Source organism: Lotus japonicus, chromosome 1 (genome assembly GCF_012489685.1).
Source record: "Lotus japonicus ecotype B-129 chromosome 1, LjGifu_v1.2".
Lineage (NCBI taxonomy): Eukaryota > Viridiplantae > Streptophyta > Magnoliopsida > Fabales > Fabaceae > Lotus > Lotus japonicus.
Genome location: NC_080041.1, coordinates 91696177 through 91724137, shown reverse-complemented (window position 1 = coordinate 91724137; position 27961 = coordinate 91696177). Strand labels below are relative to the sequence as shown.

General features: G+C 36.7%; 4 protein-coding genes across 5 annotated transcripts; 3 read left to right on the top strand and 1 right to left on the bottom strand.

The window, feature by feature from the left end:
- The first annotated feature begins 1656 nt into the window (after positions 1–1656).
- Positions 1657–7167, top strand: LOC130727769 (cytokinin dehydrogenase 5). Its single transcript, XM_057579011.1, has 5 exons — positions 1657–2784; positions 3464–3591; positions 3882–4157; positions 4735–4997; positions 5847–7167. The coding sequence occupies exons 1-5, from the start codon at positions 2178–2180 to the stop codon at positions 6220–6222; spliced, it is 1650 nt and encodes a 549-aa protein (XP_057434994.1). The 5' UTR covers positions 1657–2177; the 3' UTR covers positions 6223–7167.
- Positions 7168–8275: 1108 nt separating this feature from the next.
- Positions 8276–11536, bottom strand: LOC130727770 (uncharacterized). 2 transcript variants are annotated; one of them, XM_057579013.1, is made up of 9 exons: positions 11340–11536; positions 11141–11235; positions 10962–11058; positions 10415–10543; positions 10222–10330; positions 9977–10121; positions 9485–9527; positions 9216–9389; positions 8276–8436 (listed from the first exon to the last, which is right to left on the bottom strand). In XM_057579013.1, the coding sequence occupies exons 1-9, from the start codon at positions 11487–11489 to the stop codon at positions 8416–8418; spliced, it is 963 nt and encodes a 320-aa protein (XP_057434996.1). In that variant the 5' UTR covers positions 11490–11536; the 3' UTR covers positions 8276–8415. The 2 variants fall into 2 exon arrangements, with proteins under 2 accessions (XP_057434996.1, XP_057434995.1); XM_057579012.1 differs by having other exon boundaries at positions 8294–8549; positions 11340–11534.
- Positions 11537–17380: 5844 nt separating this feature from the next.
- LOC130727767 (BEL1-like homeodomain protein 3) lies at positions 17381–21972 on the top strand. Its single transcript, XM_057579009.1, has 5 exons — positions 17381–17518; positions 18652–19434; positions 20142–20494; positions 20826–20886; positions 21177–21972. The coding sequence occupies exons 2-5, from the start codon at positions 18724–18726 to the stop codon at positions 21720–21722; spliced, it is 1671 nt and encodes a 556-aa protein (XP_057434992.1). The 5' UTR covers positions 17381–17518; positions 18652–18723; the 3' UTR covers positions 21723–21972.
- Positions 21973–24988: 3016 nt separating this feature from the next.
- Positions 24989–27961, top strand: LOC130727768 (BEL1-like homeodomain protein 11). The gene is made up of 4 exons (XM_057579010.1): positions 24989–26297; positions 26536–26915; positions 27057–27117; positions 27214–27961. Exons 1-4 carry the CDS (start codon positions 25602–25604, stop codon positions 27367–27369), a joined length of 1293 nt encoding a protein of 430 aa, XP_057434993.1. The 5' UTR covers positions 24989–25601; the 3' UTR covers positions 27370–27961.

Sequence of the window (27961 nt, the reverse complement as noted above, 5' to 3'; positions counted from 1 at the left end):
TTGGAGCAGGTCCTCGCCGGAGGGCGGAGCTCCGGCGAGTGTTTAAATGGCATGCTGACTGGGTTAATGAAGCTGATGTGGAATTAAAAATAATAATAAAATAAATTACACATCATAAAATTAAATTAAATTAATAAAATTAAAAATCCAAATTACCCAAATTAATTAATTAAAATTAAACTTATTAAGTAGAAAATTAAAAACCCCAATTCTCCTAATCCTGATTTCAATTCTGTCAAAACATCATCTTTGATTCTTCTTCTTCATTGTTACACAGATCCATGTTCTACAACCCACATCTTTACACATCTTTTCCCATTCAAAGGGTTTATTATAATCAAATCAAATCCTCAGAAATCTGAACAGAAACATGGCCAAAAGCAACACACCATATGACAATAAAGAGAAAAAATTAGTTGAAAGAAGAACCTACATCTGCGTATAGATTCAAAAATAATAAAGGAGATTGAGCCAAATTGAAAGCCAATCGAAAGAGAAGATTGAGCAAGTTGAAGAGAAGTGATGAACCCTCAACCTCTCCTCTTCCTCTTAGCACCGTGACAGAGGCCTCAACCTCTTTCTCGGCCTTCGATTCACAGCAACACCAAGTGGTTGTTTGGTTTGGGTTCTTCTGGATCTTGCTTCCTTGCTTTTCTTCTTCTCCTTGGTGGTTTGAAGGTGGTTGTTTGATCCTTGGTTGCCGATCCATGTTCTGGGTACTTCTGGGTCTGGCCTCCATGTTTTACTTCTTCTCCTTCTCTCATAACTCATATCCAAACAGATTGTGGTGGGTATTTCGGTTGGGGTGGGGGTTGGGGTTTTGGTCTTGGTTCCGATTGCTGGTGAAGGTGATGATGTAGGTTGGGGTTTGGCGGTGAGGTTGCGGGTTGGGGTTTGGGGTTTGCAGTTTGTGGGTGAGGGTTTGAGGGTGAGGTTGCAGGTGGGTGAGGGTTGAGGTTGGGTGAGGCTGGGTTGTGCGGAGGTCGAGGGACATGGCGGTGCGGTGGTTGTGTGGATCGCTATGGCTACGTTGAGTTTTGGGTGACTTGTGAGAAGGTGGGTTGCTTCACTGCTTGCCTGCAGGTGCAATTTCTAGGTTTGGTACGAATTTGGGAAAAATGGGTCTGGTGGGGATTTGGGTATGGTAGGGATTTGATGAAAATTTCTGGTTTTGATGAACATGGGTGTGATTTGGGGAAAATTTCTGATTTGGGTCTGCAGATGAACATGAGTTTGGTTTTGATGAAGATGAGCTAGATTTGGTTTTGATGAAGATGATTTGAGGTTAATTGGGGGAAAATTGATTTTGTTAATTAATTTTTGGGTTAGATTTGTTAATTAGTTTTTATTTTGTTAATTAAATTAAAATTTATGATGTGTATTTTATTTTTATTTTTTATTATTATTTTTAATTCCACATCAGCTTCATTAACCCAGTCAGCATGCCATTTAAGCACTCGCCGGAGCTCCGCCCTCCGGCGAGGACCTGCTCCAAAAGTTTTTCAAACACGAGGACCAAATACAATAAATTTTTCGGGGAGGGACTTACCTCAGACGGCGACACAAAGACAGGGACCAATCTGATAGTTAACCCTATTTTTTTCACTATTGATTGATATCAATTTTATTTAATGTGTTAAGCTTACCTCCTCTTATCCATTTTTTATGATCCCTATTCGTATAGTATTTTCATTGCTATAAATAGTGAGAATGTGTCTTAAATCCTAGGCACGCAGTAGTGAGCCAGAGTCGCATTGATCACACAAGATTCACAACTCACACGCAGCTTCTAACTTTCATGTCACACCCTTCTTTCTTTTTTTTTTCTTTTGGAGATACCCGTCCTTCCTGGATATACTACTAGCTAGGTCACACAGATAAGATTACCCTTGGCTTGCTATATAGATTATAGATAGATTCCTTTGCATGTAGAGATTTTTCTTTTTCTTTCTAAAGAAAGTGATCAGTGAGAGGACACAGCAAGAATCTTGATCTTTCTGCTGCACGTTGTTGCGTAGAAAATCTTTAAAGTGAAATCCTGCTTACGTTAAACCACACAACTCTACTCCAAGATTTTCTTCTCTTCTCTTCTATAGCTTCCACACCACCATCACATGCAACACACACACGTAGGGTTACTTTTTCTGTTAATATTCTATTCTTGAATCAAAGATTCAATGGCTGTAGACACGTTTCTTCTGTTGGCACTCGCTATGTGCCGTTTGATTGTGACGGTTGGGTTGACGGTGGTCCCGACAGAGCTCCTCCACGTGGAACTGGCCGGTCAGCTGAGCGTTGACACGTCGGAGGTGGAAGCGGCTTCGGTGGACTTCGGGATGCTGAGCAAAGGGGAGCCCCCGTTAGCGGTGGTGCACCCGGTGTCAGCGGAGGACGTGGCTCAGGTGGTTAAGGCGGCGTATGACGGTGGGTTCACAGTGTCGGCGAGAGGGCACGGGCATTCCATTAACGGGCAAGCGCTGATGAAAGAGAGAAGTAGGGGGAGGAGAGGGGTGGTGATTGAAATGGTGAAGGGTCACGGTGGTGATGGTGGTGGTCCTCCTCCGCCGCTAGTGTCAGAGAAGGGAAAGTATGTGGATGTGTGGGGAGGGGAGTTGTGGATAGAGGTGCTGAGGGCAACACTTGAGCATGGATTGGCACCAATGTCTTGGACTGATTACTTGTATTTGTCTGTGGGTGGAACTCTGTCTAACGCGGGTATTAGTGGACAAACCTTCAATTACGGCCCTCAAATCTCCAATGTTCTTGAACTCGATGTTGTTACAGGTAAGCCAATCCTTCCAAATTCATTTATTAAATTTACTGAACATTCTTCCATTCATTCACTTTGGATAATTTGCACGAGATTTACAAGGTGTTTAATTGACTCTGAACTGAGGAAACTCATAATCACTTTTGAGATAAAGCTACCTAGCTAGCTACAAAATATAGTTTCATGAGTCACTGTGATTTGAATTGTGTGACACCATAATTTTGCAACCAAATGGCCATTTATCTCAATTTGCTTAGTTTTTGATTTCTTAGCTTCTTTATTTCTCAACATGGATTAATATCTCTTAATTATGCGCAAATGCATATTTGGAAACAAGGATGACAAACCACACAGATAAAATTATGATAATCAGAAACAGTTTTTTTATTTTTTATCTTTTTTATGGCGGATCTTTATTTACTTTTTGTAGTTTTCATCATTTTAAATTACATCAAATGTTTTTAATGTTGTGATTGTTCGCTGCCTAGCTATTTGTTAATTTTATAAAAATAAAAATAGCATTGATATATGCTAACTAATTAGTTCACCGAAAGATTGCTAATTAAAAATGATAATGCCCCACTCGTTTTGCATGCGATGATGGCATTGATCAGCCAGTACAAATCAAACTCACCGATATTTGTCTTTACATAGCGTTGTTAATATTGTTATTTCGTACTTGTGGTGTAACAGGAAAGGGTGAGGTGTTGACGTGTTCTGAAGATGGTAACTCAGAGCTGTTCCATGGCGTTCTTGGTGGTCTAGGACAATTTGGAATCATCACCAGGGCTAGAATTGCTCTCCAACCAGCTCCTCACAGAGTATGTACTACTGTACTAGTATCACTCTCCTCTAACTAATATATATTTATATTTTACAATTTGTTTTAAGAAAATGTATACATAATTTTTTTTTATGATATTAGTAAAAGTCGGTTCAAGAATATGGCTTCCATTAGTTGATTGGTGGGGCACATGATACTGCTTTTGTTGGAAATCTTTCTTCACCATCAGCGACAAAACCTAAAAAGGGTCATTTTCAAGTCATCAAGTGTATGGTTTGGTCACTGTAAATCTGATGTATTTAATTAGACGTCACCACTGTTGAACAGGTTCGTTGGATACGGGTGCTGTACTCCAATTTTTCAACCTTCTGTAAGGACCAGGAGTTTCTCATCTCTCTGCAAGGGAAACATGCAAGCCAGAGATTCGATTACGTTGAGGGTTTTGTAATAGTGGATGAAGGACTCATCAATAATTGGAGATCCTCCTTCTTTTCACCTAGTAACCCTGTTAAAATCACTTCCCTTAATGCTCATGGAGATGTTTTGTACTGCTTGGAGATTACCAAAGATTACCACCAAGGAAACGCAGATTCTATTGATGAGGTACGTGATAATTGATACCCAATTGTAGCAAGTGACTTGAATTGGCTTTCAATTGTTACAACAAGTTGGTGCACTACGACAAATGATTGTCTTGATGCATTAATTTAATGATAATATTTCTTGTCTTTTTGCTAATCTAATTTAGTATTGTTATGTTTTAGCTAAAGGACATTGCATGATGCCAAGTGATTTAGTAATTGTATAACATATTTATCTTAAAACATACCAAAGAAATCATGTGGAAGATCTTGTGTAATCTATGCATCAATCTTACAATAATTTATTTGGGGTTTTAGTTTAAAGTGCGCCGGAAACACATCAGATTATTCTCTTAATTAATTAGAACTTTCTCTTATTCTTGCCAAAGAGAACTAGTTAAAATAATGGGGTTCATCCCGACAAAAGCAGCGGCTACCTTAGTAGTTAGTTACCTAACAGCCTTTTTTTTTTCATTTATGGCTATTTTATTTACATGTGACTGTACATTGCGTATATTCTCCACTTTAGTATACTACTTTATTATTTGCATTTACAACGTTGATAAAGACATGTTTTGAGGTTTTTTAGAATGATGCAGGAAATAGAGGCTCTATTGAAAAAGTTAGATTTTATACAAACATCAGTGTTCACTACGGACGTGCCTTATGTCGATTTTCTGGATCGTGTCCATAAAGCAGAGCTAAAGCTCAGATCCAAGGGTTTGTGGGACGTCCCACATCCATGGCTCAACCTTTTTGTTCCAAAATCAAGGATTAAAGACTTTGACAAGGGTGTGTTCAAGGGCATTCTGGGAAATAGCACAAGTGGGCCTATCCTCATATACCCTATGAACAAACACAAGTAAGTGCATGCATGATTCATGCCATTTGCTTCACTTATCGTATGCATGTCCTACTCATATATAGAATATTGATAATACAAACACTCCATGACCTCACATATTAAAAGACAGTCAGGAAAATATGAGAAAAAAAAACTAATTCAATTAAAAATTAGCCTATAGGCTATAGCTTAATTTAACTAAAGAATGGTTACCCCAAGTGGAAATGGAAAGAGCAATAACCATGCAAAGCAATTTGCTTGCATGTAGTGCACGAGGGTTGTAGCCAGCAAGAACACACAGCAGATGAAAATCTGCATCAGAACCAGCTAGGAATGCCACGCTTTTTGTGTAGACAGGAAACAAACAAAAACTGATGGCCATGACCATGATCATCCAACTGGGAAGATTCTGCTGTCAGAAGATCTTCCATAGGGACCCCCACTCCTCAAACAGTAGGGATGTCATCTTGCTAACCTAGTTCCATAGAAACCGCCTTATGTGCACCCAACCACCAACCTCTCCAATTAGTGTCTATTTCCGTCAATCAAATTGTGTCATGTGAATAATAAAAAAAAAGCTCAAACATGTCGGAAGTTTATAAATTACATGTTTAAGCCTTTTTTTATAGTTCACATGACACAATTTGATTGGCAAGACATGGAAAATGACTAATGAAATGAGATAATCTTAATCAGGGACCAAAGTGCATAAATAAATCATATATAATTGCTAACTTTTCATTTTAAGTGCTATCAACTAGGCAACTAGTATCCATGCATTGATCATTGCATGCATCATGCATGAAAAGAAAAATCCAAAACATGATATTGCGTGATGGTCGTGGTGGTGTGATTTTGGTGTGTTAGGTGGGACCATCGGAGCTCGGCAGTGACGCCAGAAGAGGAGATGTTTTACCTGGTAGCGTTTCTGAGATCAGCCTTGGATACAGAGGCACTGGAGTACCTGACTAAGCAGAACCGTCAGATTCTAAGATTCTGCCAAGATTCAGAGATCAAGGTGAAACAGTACATGCCCCATTACACAACACAGCAGGAGTGGATGGACCACTTTGGGGATAAGTGGACCCATTTCCAGGCCTTGAAGATGCAATTCGACCCCCGCAGAATCTTAGCCACAGGCCAGCAAATATTTCAATTTGATGAGCCATATACAGATGATATGATATGTAGCAAAACAGCAAATTCAGATTTGGAAGGACAACAATGGAAACACATAAAATAATTCAGTTCTATTCCCCTCTTGGAGCCTCATAATCATACATGTGAGGAAGATACAAGTATAATTTCTAAAATCAGCTTGCCGTTAATATAAACGCATACATCATCATTCATAAGAAGAACTATGTTCACTTTTTACGGTGAAGTGAGTGTTGACACCTGTCAACACTCGTGCAAGTGTATTCAAACATACACTAGATGGGCCTAAACAATAAACTGTATTTGTATTGTACCATCATGATTAGAAAACAATGAGGAGGATCACAGCATTACAAGGAGGGTATAGTCTTGATCAAAAAAAAAGGAGGGTATAGTCCAGGTGCAAGAGTGGTTGAGGAGTTGCTAGCTGAGATTAGTGGGATGGAGTTGGGGTTATTGTCATATAGGAAGCAAGGTAAGCAAAATGTGTTTTCAAAAACACTTTCAATGAAAATTCAAATTTCACTAGGATTGAAATGAAAGTAATTTTAGATGAATGTAATGAAATGAAAATTCAGACACTCACTAGTAATTTTACCCAATTAGTTTGGAGTTGATGTTACAGAGTGGTGGGGACGTGGGGTCTTTATTGGGGCGTGGATGGAGCTAATGCACATGAGATGTTCCAGTGCAGCGCCCGTGATCCCGACCGTCTGTCTGATTTGGTTATTGTCTTGTTCACAACCAAGCAGCTGTTTCTGGTTTCACTACTCTGGTTTCAGGTTTCACTTCTATAGATGCTTGCCATCTTCTGTGGTTCCAAATTTTGAAAAATAATGAACTTTTGGGCTTTTAACTTTTATTATTCATCCAAAATCATTGTACATATAAATTCTTCTAGACACATCAGAGCTGTCTGTCTATCACTCTTCTAGCTACAAGGAACCAGCAGGAATAACAGCTCTGAATGGAAACCAGGCTGTACCACACCGTGTAAATTTCATATAATATCGACTATTTTATTTCTCCATGTGATTTTGATTTGTAGCTTCGCATTACAGTTGTTCAAAGTTGAATTTTTTTTGCTGCTGTTACTGCTTTATAACTGTTATGTATAACATAGCACAAATCATAAGTAATGGTGTGTATTTTCTTTTCATGTGTGTTAATACAGAACCATAATCTTGATTATACTATTTTGGCCACAATCCTAATGAAGAACAATTTCTAACAAAAATTAAAACAGTTATTTAATATTTACTAAAATAAATAAAAGATTGAAACATTATACATATACTCTATCATTATATTTCTTTTAAAGCATTATCATATCAGAAAATATATATTGGAATTCAAAATTTTACCCTCCCTTTCTTTTCCATTCAAACTACCCAATTCAAACATACCCATGCATTGGGAAAATCAAGAACTGAACCCAATTCCTATCACATAGGGGAAAGCAACTGGGGATGATTGAAATATTTTACATTATCTTCAGCTAACAGCCCCACTTGAGTTGATCTAAGTATATAACAAGCTTAGAAACTTTCAGGGGCAGACAAGAGATTGACTTGGGATGAAGGGATATTAAGAGATGTAGCATAGTTCTATTTGGCTGTGGATTGTCAGACCAAAGATATTCACTAAATCTGTGTTTGAATACAAGGTGAGCTTAGAGTAAAAGTGCTTTTTTTTCTTAATATATAGAGTCACCATCCCTTTTTAAGTCGAAGTGTTAGCGTATGTTTGCATTGGTACCAAAGGGTATCCAAATCAATTACTAGATTCATTATCACATTAGACATCAGCATAATGCACTATGCAGTTTGAACTCAATCAAGACAGGTTATGCAGCCAAATTGAAGTTATAAAACAGAGGTTCACCACTAAACAGATCACTTGTAGAAGCAGAATAGATAAAAAGGCAAATAAGTAAAACAGCCTTGTGATTTCCTCACCAGTACGACCCAAAAGTGCATTCCTTGTTATCTTGCTCAGAGTAAACAATCTATGATTAGTTTCGCTGTCCAATTGTTTGAGTGTCCAATAGACCTGAACCCTGAGGAGCAGGGGCACCAATGTGGACTCTCGTGCACCAACCCAACCATTGCTAAAATTATCAGCAGTGGTAGGTAATTCCTCTAGGTGGACGCTCATCGCCATTGAGCAACAGAGACAGCTAAACGGTGCCGATCGCTGATAATTATAGACTGCTTTATGCTTTAAGAGAATGATAACTCGAACAACAGTTGGCATGGATGAAACACCAGCAGTCATATCAAACTTGCCAACAGGAAATCTGCATTAATTTGAATCATCTTCCACTTCAAGTTGCTTCCCAAATTTACTCAGTGCAAGTGAATATACAGCTTTTCTACTCACTGATGTTCTACCAGTAACCAATTTGACAGCCTAAATGCACACCAGCAGTTGAAATTAACAAACAAAAGCACTGAAATTACACTGTAATTAAATTAAATGTTAACATTGGGGACAATGAAATGCTATTTGCTACCTATGAATAAAAATTAGTCAATCAACTGCGAGATAAATATGATACTTTTAAGATAATTTTCAAGAAAATCAAAATTCAATTCTAAGGGAAGAAAAATGAAACAAGAGATCTAGATCATGTGAAATGTGGAATGCATTACGAATGAAAATGGAATAGTCAAGATAACAGAGGAAGATTTTTCTTTTTCCAAACATGAGGAGGCAGCACCACGTATATGGGAAAAGAAAAATTAAGGACCATCTTCAATTCAAAATGACTATTTCTCCATCATATTGATATTAACTTAATAACTAGTAAGTAATATGATCATTTTTGCAAAGCTGCTTTGAAGTTTGAACTGTAAATGTTCAAATCCACAAACATATTCCTCTATCTTTGGTGTCATTATATAGAAATAGAAAGAAAAAATTGAAAAATTATCATATAATAATCCAAAAATTGCAATAATAATCAAAAATTGCAATAGAATAATGAAAAAGCTTATCCAAAATTCAAATTTTCATTTATATCAAGCTTCAAGATAAACTAAATTTGAATGCGTTCAAATAAAAGGTAGTCATTACCGTGGAAAGACTCTCGCCACTTGCAATTAATTCTCTTAGTTCACTTTCAAGTTGAATATCTGATGGAGGTTCAACTTTAGAATTTGCTTGGCCTTCAATCAATATGGTTAGTTCTCCCTTTGGCTGACGAATAGAAAATACTTCCTTGGCTTCACAAAGAGTGCCACGCCAAAACTACAGGAGCAATATCTATTGTGTCAGTTGAAAGCAATTGTGCCAAGTTTTAGACGGCTGAATACTGACTTCTTAGGGATAAATGGTAAAATTACCTCTTCATGTAACTTAGTAATTTCTCGAGCAATAACACATCGCCTGCAACATCATTGAATTGAAGAGTTAACCAATCAATGACTTGACATTTCATCACAAAGCCATGACTCTATAGTCCTTCTTTGTTATTATTTATTGCCCAAAGGGAAGTTTGGAAGAAAAAGTAAATGGTTGTACGGGTACCCCAGCAAAACTGGGGGGACAAAAACTAGTGAACTAGCTAAAATAAGTATCACTGATGCTAGTTTATTCTGTTTTGTAGCATTAATACATAAGATAAATCATAACTCATGGTGAGATTGAATGATGAAATGAATAAACAGGTTACAGTGCAGAATACCTAAGATAAATATAGAATATATCACAAAATAAACCAATGGATCCAACTGAAGGATATTGATTAGAGGAATAGGTTGACAAGAACCTTGTACTTTTGTTTGTCAAACTAAGCAATGCAAGTCATGGCTTCACAATAGGCAAAGTTTCAGTACCTTGTATCACCAAAAACAGAAGAACCCTCCTCAAGAAACTGAGAAAGCTTGTGAGGCGGAACATAAAATATTTGTGTTGTGGTTTGATCAGCCGAAACCGTGAGCTTTTTTCTTCTTGTTCCCGCGTGTTTTGGAAGAAAACCAACTAGAAAAATATATGCCATGGCAATCATGTTTTATTAGGTCCCAAAAATACCATAAATGACAAAATATCTGATGATAACCAAACAAAGCCAGTTAATTACCAAATGTAAATTCATCAGTGGGTAAACCAGAGGCAGAAAGAGCTGAAACCAAAGCACAAGGTCCTGGGATTGGAATAACAGGGACATTTTCACTAACACATAATTTGGCCTGCATAAATATCACCACGCACACAGTTAAGAAACAGATAGAAACACTGACAAGGATAAATAAGCACAGCAGCAGCAAACTTACCAATTCTGTACCAGGATCACTAATGCCAGGTGTTCCAGCATCACTTATAAGTGCCACAATCTCACCCTGCTTCAACCTCTTCAGCACAACCTGTTCCCTTTGTGATTCATTGAACTTGTGGTAACTCATCTGAAGATCTAGAGAAGAGTATCAGAAAAGGTACAGCGGAACGGAAGGCAATCACACGTCGAAAATAGGTGCTACAGAGAGTCTAAGGGCACGTATGATTAACAATTACTGTTTTGTAAAGCAGTTTTTAGTTTTTAAAATCAGAAAAAAGAGAAAAACTCTTTTGATATGAACTGTTTTTTCTTATTTTTCAGTTTCTAAAAGCAAACTCCTGATAAGTTTTCTGTTTTTACTATTTTTCAAGTCACATTTCATTCAAATTTATAAAACATCTTGATCAATTTTTTTTTCTAAGATAGCTTTTAAATTCAGAAACTGAGAATGCCAGAATGGTATCAAACAATCCCTAACTTAACTAACTGGTATAACGAATCCAACAGAACATTGAAGAAGATGGGGAGAAAAGGAAGAAGCTTACAAGGGGTGTTTTGATATTGTAGTGATGAAGCAGCTTCCCAGAGTGCCTCGTGTCTTCTGAGAGTATCACATCTGCTGAACTCAGTACCCGGATAGCCCTGTGCAATAACCAGGAACAAAATTACGCTAAAGTAAAACCAATCATGAGGAAAATAGGAGAAAAACTCAGATATTCAGTACCTGAGGGTGATATCTTCGAGATTCCCAATCGGTGTTCCTACAAGATAAAGACCGGGCTTCAAAGTATGCAGGCGACGATTATCTGTTTCATTCTCCTGCAAGTTGAAGTGAAGAAAACAATCAAACTCAGTGAGTAATGCGAGAAATCGAATTGAGTTAAACCTAGCCTAGGCATGGAATGAAAGTGAGATAGAATTACAGGTTTTTCAGAGTGTTGAGGAAGATGAACGCTTGAGCTGGAGGTGGAGCAAGAGGATGAGAAGGAAGAGGTTCGAATGGGAACGCAGACTCCACCGAAGTGTAACCGAACTGGTGGCGCCGCCGTCCAAGGCAACCGCCGAATCAACATTTTCCCTCTTCCGAATCAACGAGTAGTTAGTTCTCGTTTCTCATTTTTTCAGTGAGATAAGATTTTTTTCTTGGGCTTTTTAAACGAAAAAAGCCCACGGACCAAAAAAACAGAAAGCCCAGACGGATAAACGTGTGTTCGTAATATTTGACCAAAAAAAAAAGGAATATCGAAACTTATTTATTATTCCGTACAATATAAAATCATTCATATTACTCTTACGAGCTTAAATTTTTGAGATAATTAATTGCTTAATATGGTATTAAAGCCTCTGTAGCTAAGTAGTCCAGAGTTCGATTTCTGCCGCCTCTGGTTCTTCTAATGAAAAATGAAAAGAAGTTTAATATATCACCAACAATCCTTCCTTCCTCCCTACTGTGAACCAAACAGAGAATTAAAATTATCCCATGAGAGAAAACGTGAACCGGAAACGTGTACACAAACTCATTCTAAAACATTTGATTTAATTTGCCCCAACTATAGACAACATCACCATCCATTGAATTGATTGTTTAACAAATTCAAACAAACAGTGCAGTCATGCTGTTCAATCCAGGCTTTATCAGATGATGACGATGAGACTTGAGGGAAAATGGGGTGGGAGTGAGTTTTAAACTTAGACCTAAATAAATAAATGAATGAATATATGTATGTGCATTGTGATTTGTGAGTTATAAGTTTGTTTATCACTCCGGTGTCACTGTCGGTACAATAAATAATAAAGGAAGGTCAAGTGCCAATAAAGATAACAAACAGTGGCGGGAAACAAAAGCTACATATCGGAAAGTGATATTAAATCTTTATATTAATTATTAAATGGAAGAATGCCTAACTTTTCTTTTTCCTTCCAATGAATAATGCTTAAATGAATTAAAGAAAAATTAATATACATATATGAGTATAAGAGTATCCAATTGACTAGATATAAATCTTGCATCAAGTGTTTTACAAATTAGGGTGTCACTTCAATAAAAATACTAATAAGTAATAACAACTTTTTATTTGATAAATACTCGCACCTATGATTTTTACAGTCATTTTTTTAGTTACAAGAGGAAGATATTTTTTTTCGATATAATGGAAATGAAAAAGACAACAAACATAAAACGACTCAACAAAGACTACCCATTCTCCAACAAAGGGAGAATCTCAATAGGAGAAGAAGACTAAGTTTTCGACTCCTCCCTCTCCCTTAACCCCATTTTGACTAATGCATCAGCCGACTAGTTAAGAGATTTGGGAACGTGCTTGAAGACAATTTCTCAATTCTGGTGAATCAAACTTCTAGCCTCTGCCAAATAAGCCGCTTGAGAGTGAAGATTAAGAAAAAATAAAAAGCAAGAAGCAACTAAGTACATAGAAAACTATCCTCTTGTATTGGGTTTGAAGTACCCCTTGTACTTCATATCAATATAATTCTTATGGCTTATAAAAAAAAATAGTGAAGATTAAGAGAGACATTGCACTTGAGAACATTGAACACGTCCAAACAATCAAGCTCACACACAACCTTCTACGCCCACAACATCCCACAACAAGAGGAGACTATGAATAACAGTCGGGCAACTTAGTTAGAAAGACGTCGCCAATGCCCTCAAAGCTACTGAAACCAAGGACTCAAGCACATGTGTGGTTTCACAACAACCCCCACAACCATACCATAGTCACACCTTGCAAAACTGCCATCTGTGTTCAATTTAAGTCAACCCACCATCGGAGTTGTACAACCAATATTATGATGGACCTAATAAACAACCTCAACAATAATTGCATTAGCAAAAAGATCATATCGAATATTGCATTACACATGACTCAGGGGCCAAATCTCCTAGTTCATCAACATATTATTCACCCAACGCCAAATCCATCAAAGATATATGGTGAAGGAATCTCACAACGTAAGAGTTCTCAATAATACCAGATAGCCAATCCCTATAATTCATAGAAAATAACACAGGGAAATGGTGCACTCAGATATGAGTCAAACCTCCTTAGAGTGGGGCAGTCCCTCAAGCAATGAAGAATATCCTCCGAAGGATGAGAACAACGGGTGCAAGCTGGAATTTCTTTAGAACTTGAAGCTCCCACAAAGGGCCATCATCAGAATTACTAGAACGATGATTCAACCGAAAGTAAGCAGATGCAGTCGAATAACACTCGTTGGCTGTCAAATTCCAACGCCAATCATCATCAAACACCTGCCCATTCAGCCCTATATATAACAGTGGCAATTAAAGACTGGACTTCCTGAGGAATTAGCGTCCAAACATTGTGCCAACACCACCCATGAGCCCAATCATCCTTCACCTACATATTAGAATCACTAATTAATATGGACAAAAGGAACAAAATTGCAGAGTGTTCTGAACCCTCCAGCCAGTTATGGTACTAGAGGGATGAGTTTCCTTGTTATAGCATAAAGGAAAAATCATCCCAAAGGCGATCTCTAGCTCTAACAATACTACACCAAGTATAAGAGACGTTTTCTTTGATTTTATAATAAAAAATCAGGGAATTCTTCAAATAGGTGCTCTCCAAAATTTGAACCCAAAAGCAACGAAGGTTTTGCACCATCCTCCAAACCAACTTACCCAGCAAGACTATATTACCTTTTCTCATCTCCCTTACTCCCAAACCACCACAACCCCTGACATTTGTGACTTTCTCCCAACTCACAAGGTGCCAACCTTTCTTTTATGGGTCAGAACTCCAAAGAAAGCGTTTGCTAATCTGATCGATGTGGTTACACGCACTAGAGGGCAGTCAAGCAACCTACATATTATGAACTAGTAAAGAATTCAAAACGGATTTCACAAGACACAAATTTTCAGTCGTATTGAACATCTTCATCTTCCAAGAGGACAAACGACAATCAATACGCTCCAAAATATGCTCAACGTTTGTGGATTTACCCCTAGATGAAGATAATTTCAGTCTTCTTTAGTTAGTTTTTCATTGAGTTTTTTTCAATCCTTACTTTTTTCAATCGTTGGTATACTTCTTATATTTTAATTGACACTAAATGAAAGAAGTATTAATCACTGCTAAAATAATATTTTATCAATGAAAATTTGATATTTTCAAAATAAAAATTGTTATCTTTATTAACTTTTTTATTACTGATAAAATGAATTTATCAATACAAATTATATTATTTAAAGATTTTAAAATTTCATTTTAATTTGCACATTCATCTATTTTATATATATGTTGTGTGTAGTTATGCCAAAAAGGTATCAGATTCTAAAAAACTAGTGGAAAGAGTACCTCCATACCTCCACTATCTTGGGAAGAAAAGGAGAACCTGGCTTTTTAATTGCTCCCCAAGTGGACCATACAAGTTTTTGCATGAATTCCAATTTCAAAAATACAAAAATGTGCAATGTGTTTCAGTTTATTAATATGACCATGGGGACGGCACAATATATATAGAGAATGATTTTTTCACAAATTAATTAATCTAAATATTATTAAGTCTTAAGAACAAATTAGTATTCACTCATGAATCATGATCAGTGTTGTAAAACTCGGCTCGAACCGGCCGGTTCGACCGGTTGAGTCGGGAACCGGACCCTAGGCCGGTTCGAGCCGAGCATCGGATCGGCTAAGCAATCAACCCGTAGCGAACCGGAAAAAACCGGCCGGTTCAGTCAAAAAACCGATGACTCGGTCCATACGGTTGGACCGGTTCGCTATTAAAAAAAAAAAAAACAGAAAACTCAAAACGTAAAACAGAGCAAACGGTGCGTTGGGGGCAGATCGTGGCTTTGGAGGGAATTTGTGGCCGGTTGGGGGCTTTGGATGGGGTTTGTGGCAGTTGAGAGGATGAAGAAGAAGACACGAGAGACATAAGAAGGTTAGGGAGATAGGAACGTGACAGAGGAAGAAGAGAGGAAGAAGGGAGAGATGAGACTTAAACCTGGGAATTGAATCACAATTGATCTGGTTGCAGCAAAGAAAGATGAGAAGGTTTAGAAGAGAAAGAGAGTTGGACATGGAGAAAGAGAAAAGAAAAGAAAGGTGCGGCTACTGGCTAGTTCTAAAGTGAAGTGTGGAAAAGTAAATTAGGGTTTAGTAATTTGGACTTTACTATACAGGGCCCAAAAGTAAAACTATCCATTTTTAATGTTTTGAAAATGGGCTTAACATTGACTAGCATTGTAAAGTTTCCATGTTTTCTTTCTTTTCTTTTTCATAAATTTCAATTTCTTACTTGACCTTAAAACAATGCAAAGATGTGTAACCAAACTATGTATGTCATGGTAGGATTTTTTTAAAAAATGTATGTCATGGTAGTGTTTTTAAATTTGGATTATAAAGTAATGAAATAATGATAGTTACTAGTCTAGTATTAATATTATTTTTAATTTTTTTAGTGTAAACCGAGTCAAACGGTTCAACCAGTGACCCAGTGGTTGAACCATTGACTCATTGACCCAGTGCCTCGACCGAGTCGATTACCGGTCCGAGTCTGATAACACTGATCATGATGCTTGACTTTTCAGCCAATAGAACTTTTTTTTAGTTCAAAAGTCTTTTGCTCTACTACTATTTGATAACATACAAAATTGAATTTCAGAGCATTTGAGTTGTGAAGGAAGAGAAAGAGTGAGAAAAAGCGAGGAAAAAGAAGAATGTGACATGAGATTTAAAAAAATCAAGGGACTAAAATTAATATGAAAAGTACATGTGTGTCAACCCTCAGTTGATTAGGTTCGCTAGACAGTTGATCGGTCAATATTGATGAATTAAACTTATTGCAGATAAGAAAATTTGTCAGGGACCAATTGCTAAGAATTTTTTATAGGGACCGAATTAAATTCCTCTTTAAATAATAGGGACTAAAAACATATTTAAAAAGAACTCACTTTTATTTTTGAAATTAACTCACGTTGATATAGCGGTTGATATATGTTTTTATATGAATATGAATACACGGATGGATACACATAAAATCCTTGTACCCAATATTAAGATGATAAACTATGTTATCATGCATGGACCATGGTGGGTGTTAATAATAACGAAAATATAGAGTATATTGAGGAAATAAAACAGTTGGTATAAAGGAAACGTAATGATTCGTGGGTTGCATTGCAGGTGCAAGAGAAGACATGGAGATTGGAGAAGCTAGCATAGGCGTCGACGCGTGAATTTGTCACTTTCACCTACTCCCAATAGCGAATCCAGCCAACCCTGATATTCTTTCCATTTTTTATTTATTCTTTTATTGCTTTCTTCTCAAATATTGCAGATGACGTTGTGTTCTTTTGTTTTGTATTTCATTCACACAGCCAGAAAGTAACTATAATATAGTGTATCTTGTTGTGTTGGTTGTTCACATTGTTCCTTAATTATGATGTAGGTTGGAGTTTGATCTTCACTATCACTTATAGGAACGAGATATATTTTATAGTCAACGATTTGTGATTACTCGCGACTCATGAGATTAATCATTACTATCGACAATAAGTACTATGAGAAAATGGTTATTATGAATTATTAAGCGTTAAGTGGGGGATTGAGATGAGAGGGTTACAAGTTACAGGTCCACCAACTGGTGGTTAGGGTTTTCAATTTCATTTGAATTGAACGGAACCCTTCCAAGCAAACAACCAAACCACCTCTCCACACGCCCATTTTTTCATACACACGTGACAAACTCGACAATGATTGACGCTGAAATTTACTAATTATTTATTCCTTTTCACCAATATCCATTTTTTTCTCAAATAAATAATACTAAATATAAAAAATATAGTTGGTGTTGGCAAGTAAAACAAGTTGTCTCATTTAATATTTTTTAATTTAATAATGATAATATTAATATTATTTTTCAATTGGTTGGTACCGTTGTTCCAATGATAAGGAAGTCGGTCTTTGTTTGAAAAAATAAAATAAAAATAATATATAAATATACAATATATCTCTTGGGATTGCCATTTGTCTGGTGTTCCTCAAACTCTTTTCATGGATTACTGTCTTCTTGTTTGCTCTAAACCCTGCTTCTCCTTCTGACTTCATTTCAGGTATTTCTCTTCCCTTTCATATTCTCTCTTTTTTTTTTAACTATTTTTGTTTAGTTTTTCACTTTGTGCTTGGTGTTCATTATGATTGAAAATATTGCATTTTCTTAAAGAAACTTGTGATGATGATGATGAGGGTAGTGCTATTTGTGGTAGAAGGTGATGCTTCTGATGGTCATAGATAGAATGAGAATATTATTGAGATAGGAGTGATGGTGGGGGTTTGAATTTGATGATTGAAAAGCAGAAAAGTAGAATGTGAAGGTTACTGTGGAAAAAAGGTGTTTCTAATTTGAGAACTAATGAGTGAGGTACTTGCTTCTACACGGCTAGGACTCCTTCATGATTGTGGTCTCTTCCTAATTGACTGGTGCTTCTCTGTTTGAGCTTTTCTTTTTACCTTTTGAATCTTTGCAACTATGCACCACCACCACAAGCAGTACCTAAATCCCTCTTGAACTTGATATCTGCTTCTCTTTCTTATTCTTTTTTCTGATTTTTCTTTTTCTGCTTCTTCCATCCCATGAGAATGAATGGCTTTGCTGCCTATAGAAAGTTTTAGAAGGCGATTGATCATGTGAGAATTAAGTTAAGGCCATAATAGATTGATTACCTTGCACTTGTTTGGAAGATGTTTTTACTTGAAATGTTGGGGGTGTTTCAACATTGGGGCAAGATATAAATTTTGTTCTTATATATCTTTGAGGATTTATATCTTAAAACAAAACCCCCCATATGGAAATAATGTAACAATGGTTTTGAATGTTTGCCAAACCACTCTTCTTCAATCTTCATCATGTTTAGAACAATGCTTTGTAGTTGATGGTTGAAATTGCACTGCCTGTATTATATGCTATGCTATCCACATTTTTGAGTTTCAGAGTTGCATATATTGTGGTGTGTTTGCTTTATTACTTGTATTATTTTCCTTTGAGTTCATAGATCTTCTGCTTTACGTTTGCTGTTTGGTTTAAGAAAATCTGCAACTCTCCATTACTTAGACTTTTTAATTTAATGAGCTTTTGATTGAACATCAATGTAACGGTTGTAACCTCAATCACCAAATTAAATAGAATGGCAGAGGAGATGTTATATCTTGATCTCATTTTGTACTTGTGTTTCCCAAACCTGAGCAGTGAAAGAGATTTGCAGCCATTGTGAAGAAACCAGAAATCAGGCTCTTAGTTCCAATTGCTGATAATCTTGTGATGTATTCAGACCAAGCCTTTTCATCAGGGTCCTATGCGGAAATGTTATCAGGAGGTTCTTTGTTACCTCATAACTATGCTGAATCTGTAGGAGGATCACAAAATGAGGAGCAAAACATGCAGTGCCAGGGCCTATCTCTTAGTCTCGGCACTGTAATGCCTTCTGCTGGATCTGTCCCTCAATTTCAATACCAGTATCCCGACACCGGTTTCTTACCACTACTGAATTCTTTTGTTCCTAACATGAAAGGAACCATGTCAATTAAAGATGATGAGACCAACCTACATAAGGAGTTGAGAAGTGCTGAAAGCATGGCATCTGTGTCTTCTGAAGGCTTTCATGACATGATCAAAAGGGAAGGTTTTTATAACCAGCACCCTTCAATCTGTTCTAATCCATGCCTTCAAGGATCACAAGGTTTTTCAAACATTGTCCAAAACTCGCGGTACCTCAAGGCGGCACAGGAGTTGCTTGATGAAGTAGTTAGTGTCCGGAAGGCTTTGAAGCAATCTGGAATGGAGAAACAAGAAAATTTCCGTGATGTTGGATTAGATGGATCCAAAGGTTCTGATGGTAAATCTACCAGTCAATCTGTGCAAATATCTTCAGGACCTAATGGTTCTTCGGCCAATCCTTCTTGTGAACTATCATCAGCAGAACGACAGAACTTATTGGATAAGAAGACAAAGCTTTTGTCAATGTTGGATGAGGTACACTTTTAGACTCATACTATTGGTTTGCTTAGTTTCTTTTTCTTCCTTTGAATAGCAATATAGCATGTTTGGATCAGTTTCTATGAAATAGAGTCAATTCTGACATCTCGAAGCTACTCACATAAGTATCTCCTCATAATTGATTCTAACTTTAGAATCAATTGTAAAAAGATTTTCAAACATGCATTGTTCTAGTCTGTCCACCTTGTTGAAGATGCTTTTGTACCTTAGTAGATGATAGATTATTTATAAAATATTAATGGTAAATTTTGGATACTCAAACTTGTTTTCCTAACTGTAACTCTTCTCTATGAGGTGCATGTATGTGTCTTTGTTTTCTCTTAAAACCTCTGTGCTTTTACAGTTTTACTCTTTCTGAAAGAGCTCTGGTGTACCTATGGTAATGTCATTTAGCAGAGATTCCTATTGCCAAAATCAGTAACAGTAGTGAATTTATTCCAAAAGGTTTGCTGTCACATCAGATTGAGAAAGTACATACCATAGATATTCATAAAAAGTTTATACTGTTTCCTATTAGATTTTTCATTCCAAATAATTTGAAAGAGGATTAATATTACTCTGCAGTTATACATATATTATAAGTGTTTAACAGTGTGCTTAAATATGGAAAACACAGTTAATTATGATCATGACAGTATTGACTAATTACTGACTCCATAAATCTTTCATTGTGCTGGTTGTAGGTGGATAAAAGATACAGACTGTACTGCCATCAGATGCAAATTGTAGTGTCATCTTTGGATATGGTTGCTGGGTGTGGTGCAGCAGAACCATACACTACACTCGCTCTGCGAACAATTTCTCGCCATTTTCGCTGTTTACGCGATGCTATTAGTAGCCAAATTCAAGTGGCTCAAAGGAACCTTGGGGAACAAGAGGGGATACCCCGTCTCCGCTATGTGGATCAGCAGCTTAGACAACAAAAAGCCCTTCAGCAGCTTGGTGTTATGAGACAAGCTTGGAGGCCTCAGAGGGGACTCCCTGAAAGCTCTGTTTCAATACTCCGTGCTTGGCTCTTTGAGCATTTTCTTCATCCGTAAGTGTTACTACACCATGTACTAATTTCTTTTTTCAATCAATGATATTATACTAAATCCTGGTTTGTTTATTTTAATAAAGGAGAATACATCTCTTAGAAAAGATTGATTTTTTGTAAAATATGACCAATGAATGTGACTGTTTGAATGTACATGAGTAGTAACATTTTTGGATTGGTGGTAGCACATTATAGGTGTAGAAGTAGTCAATTGCTTTCAAAAACAAATTTTACAGATTCCTTTTTTAATTATCTTTGTAACAATGTTTTCATACTGATGAACTTGTCTAATAAAACTCTGTTTCAACTTTCATTCGATGATTGATACCAGTTACCCCAAGGATTCAGAGAAAATAATGCTAGCAAGGCAAACTGGCTTGACCCGTAACCAGGTAGAATAATTAAATTTTATGGATTGAACAACATTGTTTTTATTGAAATTTTATTTTCACTGGCATTTAAAGTTAAGTAACTGGCAACAACTAAGTACATGTTTGGATATACACTAAAAACCACTGTGAAGCCAATAGTGTGGTGGACAGAGGCAACTTCCTTTAGCTGTTGCGACTGTCTACCACGACTTTGGTCTCACCGTGATTCTCGAGTGTGTATCCAACCATGCACTAAGTTTCACTCGGGTACCATGGTTCCTAATCTTTATTGAGGTGTTCATGATTATCAGGTGGCAAATTGGTTCATCAATGCAAGGGTGCGTCTTTGGAAGCCAATGGTTGAGGAAATATACAAAGAAGAGATTGGTGATTCCGAGATAATGAAGTGCAATCTTTCATCAGAAAACACACTCAAAGGTAAAAGAGATGGTGTTCAAGAGTCTAACAATAAATGGGAAGAGTCACAGGACAATTCAATAGCTGTTGATAATAATAGTATCCAATTGGAGCATGCCTCCTCCAATACAGAAGAAAATGTGATGGATTCTGAGACTAGGAAATTGCAGGGTAACCAAAGGTTTAGCCTTTATTCAATGTCCCAAATGGATTCTACTCCTGCCACCACATATGATGATGATATATCACTTGCATTGGAGTTGAGGAACTGTGAAAGCGATGGATTTGGCATTGTTGATGACGCCATGCACAAAAGACGTAATCAAACATTGGCTTCATCTCTAGAGACTGATTTACTAGATTACCATTTCACAGATTCAGGAAAGCAACAACACAGCAGGTTCAGCAATCCTCATCTGATGCATGAGTTTGTTGTATGAAATCTTGCAAAAAAAATTATTTGACAGATTTTAAGGGATTCTCTGGAAAGTTGTGCGGAAAGGGAAAGTTTCTTGTTCAATTATTCTTGTTGCCCTTTTGTTCATAAAAGTGGTGTAAAATCACAAACAGTACAAAATATATACAGCAGGTAGGTTGGTATGTGTAGATATCATTCAGCTTGTAATGTGACAGATGATTGGTTGTATCTGCAGGCAAATTTTTGTAAGGATAAAGAACACTTCTCGTGCATCATGTTGATTAAGGAATCTTGTAAGGAAAAACGTAACGAGTACGATGTGAATGCATTGTCTCATGTTTAGTTAATTCTCGGAATCTCGTATATATGGTCCATGTGCACACCTTAGTCTGTGACATTAATTGGTGAATAATGATGATGCTTCATAACTTGCATGGAGGTAAATGAACTTGTGTCACCTCCTTAATTAGTCAATATTTAATCATGCCCTTTTTCTTAGTATGAGTTTAGAGATCAGTTGAGCTTGAGTGCAACATAAACAAATTTTTATCTCACTTCAACAAAAGGGTTATGTGCACAAAAAGGCTATAAGACAAGAATAAAGTAACAAATGAGTATGTTGTTCTGTCTTCAAACCTAAAATAAACATGTGTTACAAGGTAGGGGATAACCTCTTATGTAGTTAAAGGTCGCCCTATTTGTAATGAAAGTCAAATTGAGGGAATTATAAGATTACATACGGTGAGAGCGGGGATCATGTATTTACATTTATGAGTGGTATAAGATTGATGGATATCAATTATGCCTAACGGTGGCTAATTAAGAACTCCTCAGGCTCGTACCGAGAGGAGTTTGAGTCCGCCGGACTCCAGGCCAACTTGTGAATAGATCGATCGAACATGAATTTCCTCAATGGTCTTCAACCCCTCAAGACTTGGAGTTGCGAAGTCATGCGACAAAAGCTTTGCTATGGAATAATCAACGAGTCTAAAAGCTTTGCAATAGATTTGTCACCTGAGTCTTTGAAGTTGCGAACTTGCGATGAAGGCCCAACCGGATATCCCATAATAGTGAAGGTTCCATTCAAATGTTTTATTTTGAAGTACATGTCATTGTTTGTCTGCAATGTGATCACAACACAGTCTTAACTTTTAAGTGTATGTTTGAATACACGATGGAAAATCACGATAAATGTAAAATCACAGTGGAGAACCACAAAAGTCAACACAAAATTGTTTCTATCAATTGTAATTTTAATTTACCGTGTTTTTTCCAATGTGTATTTAATACATGAAATAATATACCTTGGATTATAAGGAAATGAAACACAAATGTTATTCCATTAAGAATATTTTACTTTAGGAATAAGAAGAGGAGGGAGGGGCTTTGATCTAGGTTTGTGGCCTTTGAACAGAGCAAGGTTAGGGTACTAGAGAAAGTGACAACTGGAGGAGTTGAAAGGAACAAAGATCACAATCATTACTAAAGCATCCAAACCCAAACGGACCAATTACACTCCCCAAAATGGGTCTCATTCAGCACATTAGACTAAACACAACACCTCCTCACCCTCTCTCATGGGGGGCAACAATATTCCACATTAATATTTTTCAGTTTTTATACACTCCTTTCAGAAATTGTGATAATCAGTGTCCTTTCAACATCCTGTGCATGCTCTCACAACACCTAACGGGAAAAAAGTTGATATTCGATCCACATTATTCACACAGCCTCTCACAAACTGACAATCCTAGAACTGGAAGTGTGCAAAAGATAGCCCACTTTTTTTCTCCTTTTTTTGTTGCAGATCACAACAACACTACAATGAACATAACAGTTTAATTTAACCTATGGAGGGAGGGCTCCCCTGTGATGAGAGGGGGGAAAGAGATTTTTACTTACACTGTTTGGAGCTGCTTTTTGAGTCTCCCCAAAAAAAATAACAGCAGGGACTAAAGCTGGAAGAAGATTGATGCTTTTGCTTGTTGTTTTATAGTCAGGAAAGTTGGGGACCATTTTTATTTTTCTGTCATTTTCTATGATTTTCTAACATAGCCAATTAACTTGGCTTCTTTAAGAAAGGGGCAGAACTGTGTCATAGACTCATAGGTCTGAGGGAGGGTAGATGATAGATATAGATCTGCTGGGAGGGAAGGAGAGGGAAAATTTACTGTGTTACTCATTGAATTATTAATTATCAAAGACATATTTGCATCATTGTTGAAACTTGAAACTGTGAGGGCTTTGGGTGGCCTCAGGTCTACTAGCACAGGGCCTTGAATTCGTAATCTTGGACTAAAACTATTAATGCTAATTTCTTCTATAATTCAAAATTATTTTATAATGGAGTTTTTTTTTTAAATGTTAATTGTAATCTTAAGAATTTCCATCTAAATAGCAGGCTTAATTGCCTTTGTTTCTTCACAATTTAACTTATGAAAAAGCACGTAACATATACATGTATCACTAGATGTTTTGGTATATATAGGATAACAATGAGACGATCTCATTCTAGAATCATCACTAGATCTTCAATATGAGACCATCCTCATTCTTCAATAGGATAACAAGTATTTTTATAAAATCAAATCAATCCTATGGAAATTAATAGAATCATTTAGGAAACTCTCCATTTATATTAAATTATTAATTATTAATGCATATGTATGTGTATAGCTTGGCATTCATTTTTATCATTGATAAAAATTGTTCTTGGATGGAGACTGGCCTGTCTAGTGTGGAGTAATGCTGACCATATGAATGTATCATTAAACCACGATGTGAAAAATTAAAAAAAAAGGTCAAATTCTTTGTAACTTTAGACCAACCAAGCTTTAAAAACAATCCTGAAATCAAAAAATACTTGATTAAGGGATGATTATATGCGAGACAAAAACAAAAGTGATTGAGTACACATTCAAGAACATGATTAAAGATGGATACTAGCTAGGTCATGTTAGATGGAAAGATATGACCATTATTGTATCTTAGGGCTAAGTCAAACAATACTTTAATCTAGCTAGGTCTCCTAGATTCATAAAAATACTACTTTACTTACCATTAATTAGGTGTGTGTTTGTATAGTTACTAAAAATATTAGCTTCATGTAGCTAGGTCTCCTAGATTCTCCTCTTTATCTTTAACTTATGAAAAAGAAATATTCAAATATCGTTTTTGAAAATGTTTACTTTTTCAGTCACAGAGCCATTTTATTAGACATTTATGTCCAACAACCAAGTTGTAAATTTCTTAACCACAAAGAACTTAATTTGTTTGCCTCTTAAGCAGTAACAGAGTTAATAGGTAAAAACAGTTCTGCTTCTGCAACCCTTGTCCTATTTGCAACTTGTTAATAACATGTACTTTACCTTCACAAGTCAATTCTTTTAACCCCTCTCCTAATAAATCTCCTCTGTGACTCTGATATTGGCATGTCTGCTTCAAAGTTTGGTTTGAGTTCTCATCATTTATCACATTCTGCTGCTGCAATATTCACCCCCAGGATCAATGGCTTTGGTTTTTTAAAGTGCACAGCCTTCAAACATGAAACTTGGGAGTTGATTGTGACCACTGATTCTCCTCACCAATGAATCCACTGCTCAACATCGATGCCACTCAGTACGGATTCTCCACTTCTGTGTATCATTAAGTCCTTTCTTCAGACCCAGCTTTTTACTCAAATAGTTTCTTCAGTACGTAAAAATCACTGTCCATTTCCCTTCTAAGTCCCATTTCCTCATTTCATCTTTTTTAGAAATCATAATCATATGGGGTTTATATTTCCCATCTTTCACTGTAGTGGAGAGTATAACTCACCTGCCTCAAATTTCCACTTCTCTTAGTTCATTGTTAAGTTAAGATCATACCCATTACCCAACACATAGAGGCTAAAAAAACCATCATGTCTAACTCTATCAACCATGAGAACCAATTTGGAAGCCAAGAGCTTGTTGCTTATGGTTCTTCTTTGAGGAACAACAACAACAACAACAGCAATGCAGCATTTGCTGACACCATGGGAGCATTTTCAAGCATTCAATCTATTGAAGGGTCTGAGATGAGCCACACAAGGCATTTGATGGATCTTCTTGGTGCTGCAAACCAGAGCAATCACCATCACCAAACTCAAGGTCTCTCACTTTCTTTAGGCTCTCACATGCTTGTTTCTCCTCCTCCTTCTGATGAATACAGACACCGACCGTTGAACCCTGGTCTCATGAACCCCAACTACTTCATGCCTCAAGAGACAACCACTGACTATTTTTTCAGTGGCGGTAATGGTGGTGGTGGTGCTTTTGCTCCTTCTTCAGCCTCACTGAACCGTTCTCCTTCCACTTCTTATGGAGCAGAGTCTTTTGCTGCTGTCATTGGGAGCTCGAGGTACCTCAAACCGGCTAAGTCCCTTCTTAAAGACCTTGTTGATGTTGGTGGAAGTGTTGTTGATAGAATCAATGAAAAGCTGTTTCATGGGAGTGGAGCAGGTGCAAGAACACTTTCCTTGGAGTTAAAAGCAGAGTTGAGAAACAATGGGCATTTATTGGCTGACAAACATGAACATCAAGTCAAGTTTGCAAAGTTAATTTCTTTATTGGATGAGGTTGGTTTTCTCTGCCAGTTTTCACTGATTTAGATACCCTTTGGAGTTTGGACTTGAAATTAATAATATTTTTCTTTGAATATCCTTCTTTGATTGATTCTATTGCCAAAATCAATTGTAGTGTGTTATTAAATTCTGACTTCTGAGAAAGAAAGAAAAAGTTAATAACATGCTATAATTTGGATACCCTTTGAACTTGAAGTTGATAATCTCTTTATTTGTTCTGCTTAATTTTCAGGTTGAAAGCAGGTATGAGAAATACTGCCATCAAATGGAAGAAGTGGTGTCATCTTTTGAAATGATAGCAGGTGTGGGAGCTGCCAAGTGTTACACAGCACTGGCACTTCAGGCCATGTCTAGGCACTTCTGCAGCTTAAGAGATGCCATAGTTTCACAAATAAATGTGGAGAAAAGAAAACTCTTTCAAGATTTGCCTAAAATCAATGGTGGAATATCTCAACTAAGCTTATTTGATAGAGATAATAGACATAGTAGAATGTCTCTCCAACATCTTGGTGTGATCCAAAGCCAAAGACATGTGTGGAGACCCATCAGAGGCTTGCCTGAAACCTCAGTAGCAATCCTCCGTTCTTGGCTCTTTGAGCACTTTCTCCACCCGTATGTTACTAATCCCATGTTTATATCTTTTCTTTTTTCTCAAAATCAATTATGAAATTCAGAAACTTGACTAATGAATAGGTTGTTGTTTCCTTAATTTTCAGTCATTTCTGATTTGATATCTGATTCTGGTTCCTGCAGTTATCCTAATGATTCTGAAAAGTTAATGCTGGCATCCCAGACTGGTTTATCTAAAAACCAAGTAAATTCCTTATCCAAAACTTCACCCTTTCCCTTCTTTTTATTTTTCACTTTCCTAGTTACAATGCTCATGTTTGTGTATTTATTGTTGGTTCAGGTCTCAAATTGGTTCATAAATGCTCGGGTACGGCTATGGAAACCAATGATAGAAGAAATGTATAAAGAAGAGTTTGGAGATTCTTCTGAAGACTCCAACCCGCCAGTTAATAACTGCTTGGCTATGGTAGAAGCCACAGACTGTGTGGAGGATTGAGTTTGAGCTTGGTTGTATCAACTTTTTTTTTTTACTAGGAATCAATTTTGGCTTTCAAAATCTATTCTAACTTCTCCCGAAAAAATTGATTTTGACTTTAGAATCGTAGAAGAATTTCCGCATGTTCCTAATAGGCTAATGGCCCAGGAAGGGGATGATTGGTAGACAAAAATGGGCCCTGAAATTCACGGTTGCCTTTTTCTCCAAATTCAGGAGAGAATGATTATGTAATATGACAAGGTAGGCCAACATTGTTTGTTGTCTTTAGGTGAGTTCTAGTTTTTGAAAATCATGGCTAATGATGGTCTCTTTAGATAAGTCACCACTCACCAGCTTTCAGCGTTTTAACACATTTTTGAGGATTTTGCTTGTAGTCATGTCAGGTTTGCAATTGATACCTGTTTGTAGGAAAAGGCAATGGATGACAAGATCGATTTAACACAAACTGCTGTATTCAGTAACATTCGCGTATGCCAATGTTTAATCTTCTTGTGATAATGGAGACAGAGATTTCATAAGATTTGTTCTTATGAAATCAAACTAAATGAAAAAAAATGTGAGATTAATCATTCATCTTGCAATTAACGCACTA

Coding starts and splice junctions, on each gene's coding strand:
- LOC130727769 (XM_057579011.1), top strand. CDS start 2,178: ATGGCTGTAGACACGTTTCTTCTGTTGGCACTCGCTATGTGCCGTTTG. Junction 4,158..4,734: donor ACGCAGATTCTATTGATGAG/GTACGTGATAAT, acceptor AGAATGATGCAG/GAAATAGAGGCTCTATTGAA. Junction 4,998..5,846: donor TACCCTATGAACAAACACAA/GTAAGTGCATGC, acceptor TTGGTGTGTTAG/GTGGGACCATCGGAGCTCGG.
- LOC130727770 (XM_057579012.1), bottom strand. CDS start 11,489: ATGTTGATTCGGCGGTTGCCTTGGACGGCGGCGCCACCAGTTCGGTTA. Junction 10,122..10,221: donor CACTGATGAATTTACATTTG/GTAATTAACTGG, acceptor ATATTTTTCTAG/TTGGTTTTCTTCCAAAACAC. Junction 9,528..9,976: donor TCTGTTTTTGGTGATACAAG/GTACTGAAACTT, acceptor ATGATGTTGCAG/GCGATGTGTTATTGCTCGAG.
- LOC130727767 (XM_057579009.1), top strand. CDS start 18,724: ATGTATTCAGACCAAGCCTTTTCATCAGGGTCCTATGCGGAAATGTTA. Junction 19,435..20,141: donor TTTTGTCAATGTTGGATGAG/GTACACTTTTAG, acceptor TGCTGGTTGTAG/GTGGATAAAAGATACAGACT. Junction 20,495..20,825: donor TTTGAGCATTTTCTTCATCC/GTAAGTGTTACT, acceptor GATTGATACCAG/TTACCCCAAGGATTCAGAGA.
- LOC130727768 (XM_057579010.1), top strand. CDS start 25,602: ATGTCTAACTCTATCAACCATGAGAACCAATTTGGAAGCCAAGAGCTT. Junction 26,916..27,056: donor TTTGAGCACTTTCTCCACCC/GTATGTTACTAA, acceptor TGGTTCCTGCAG/TTATCCTAATGATTCTGAAA. Junction 27,118..27,213: donor CTGGTTTATCTAAAAACCAA/GTAAATTCCTTA, acceptor TTGTTGGTTCAG/GTCTCAAATTGGTTCATAAA.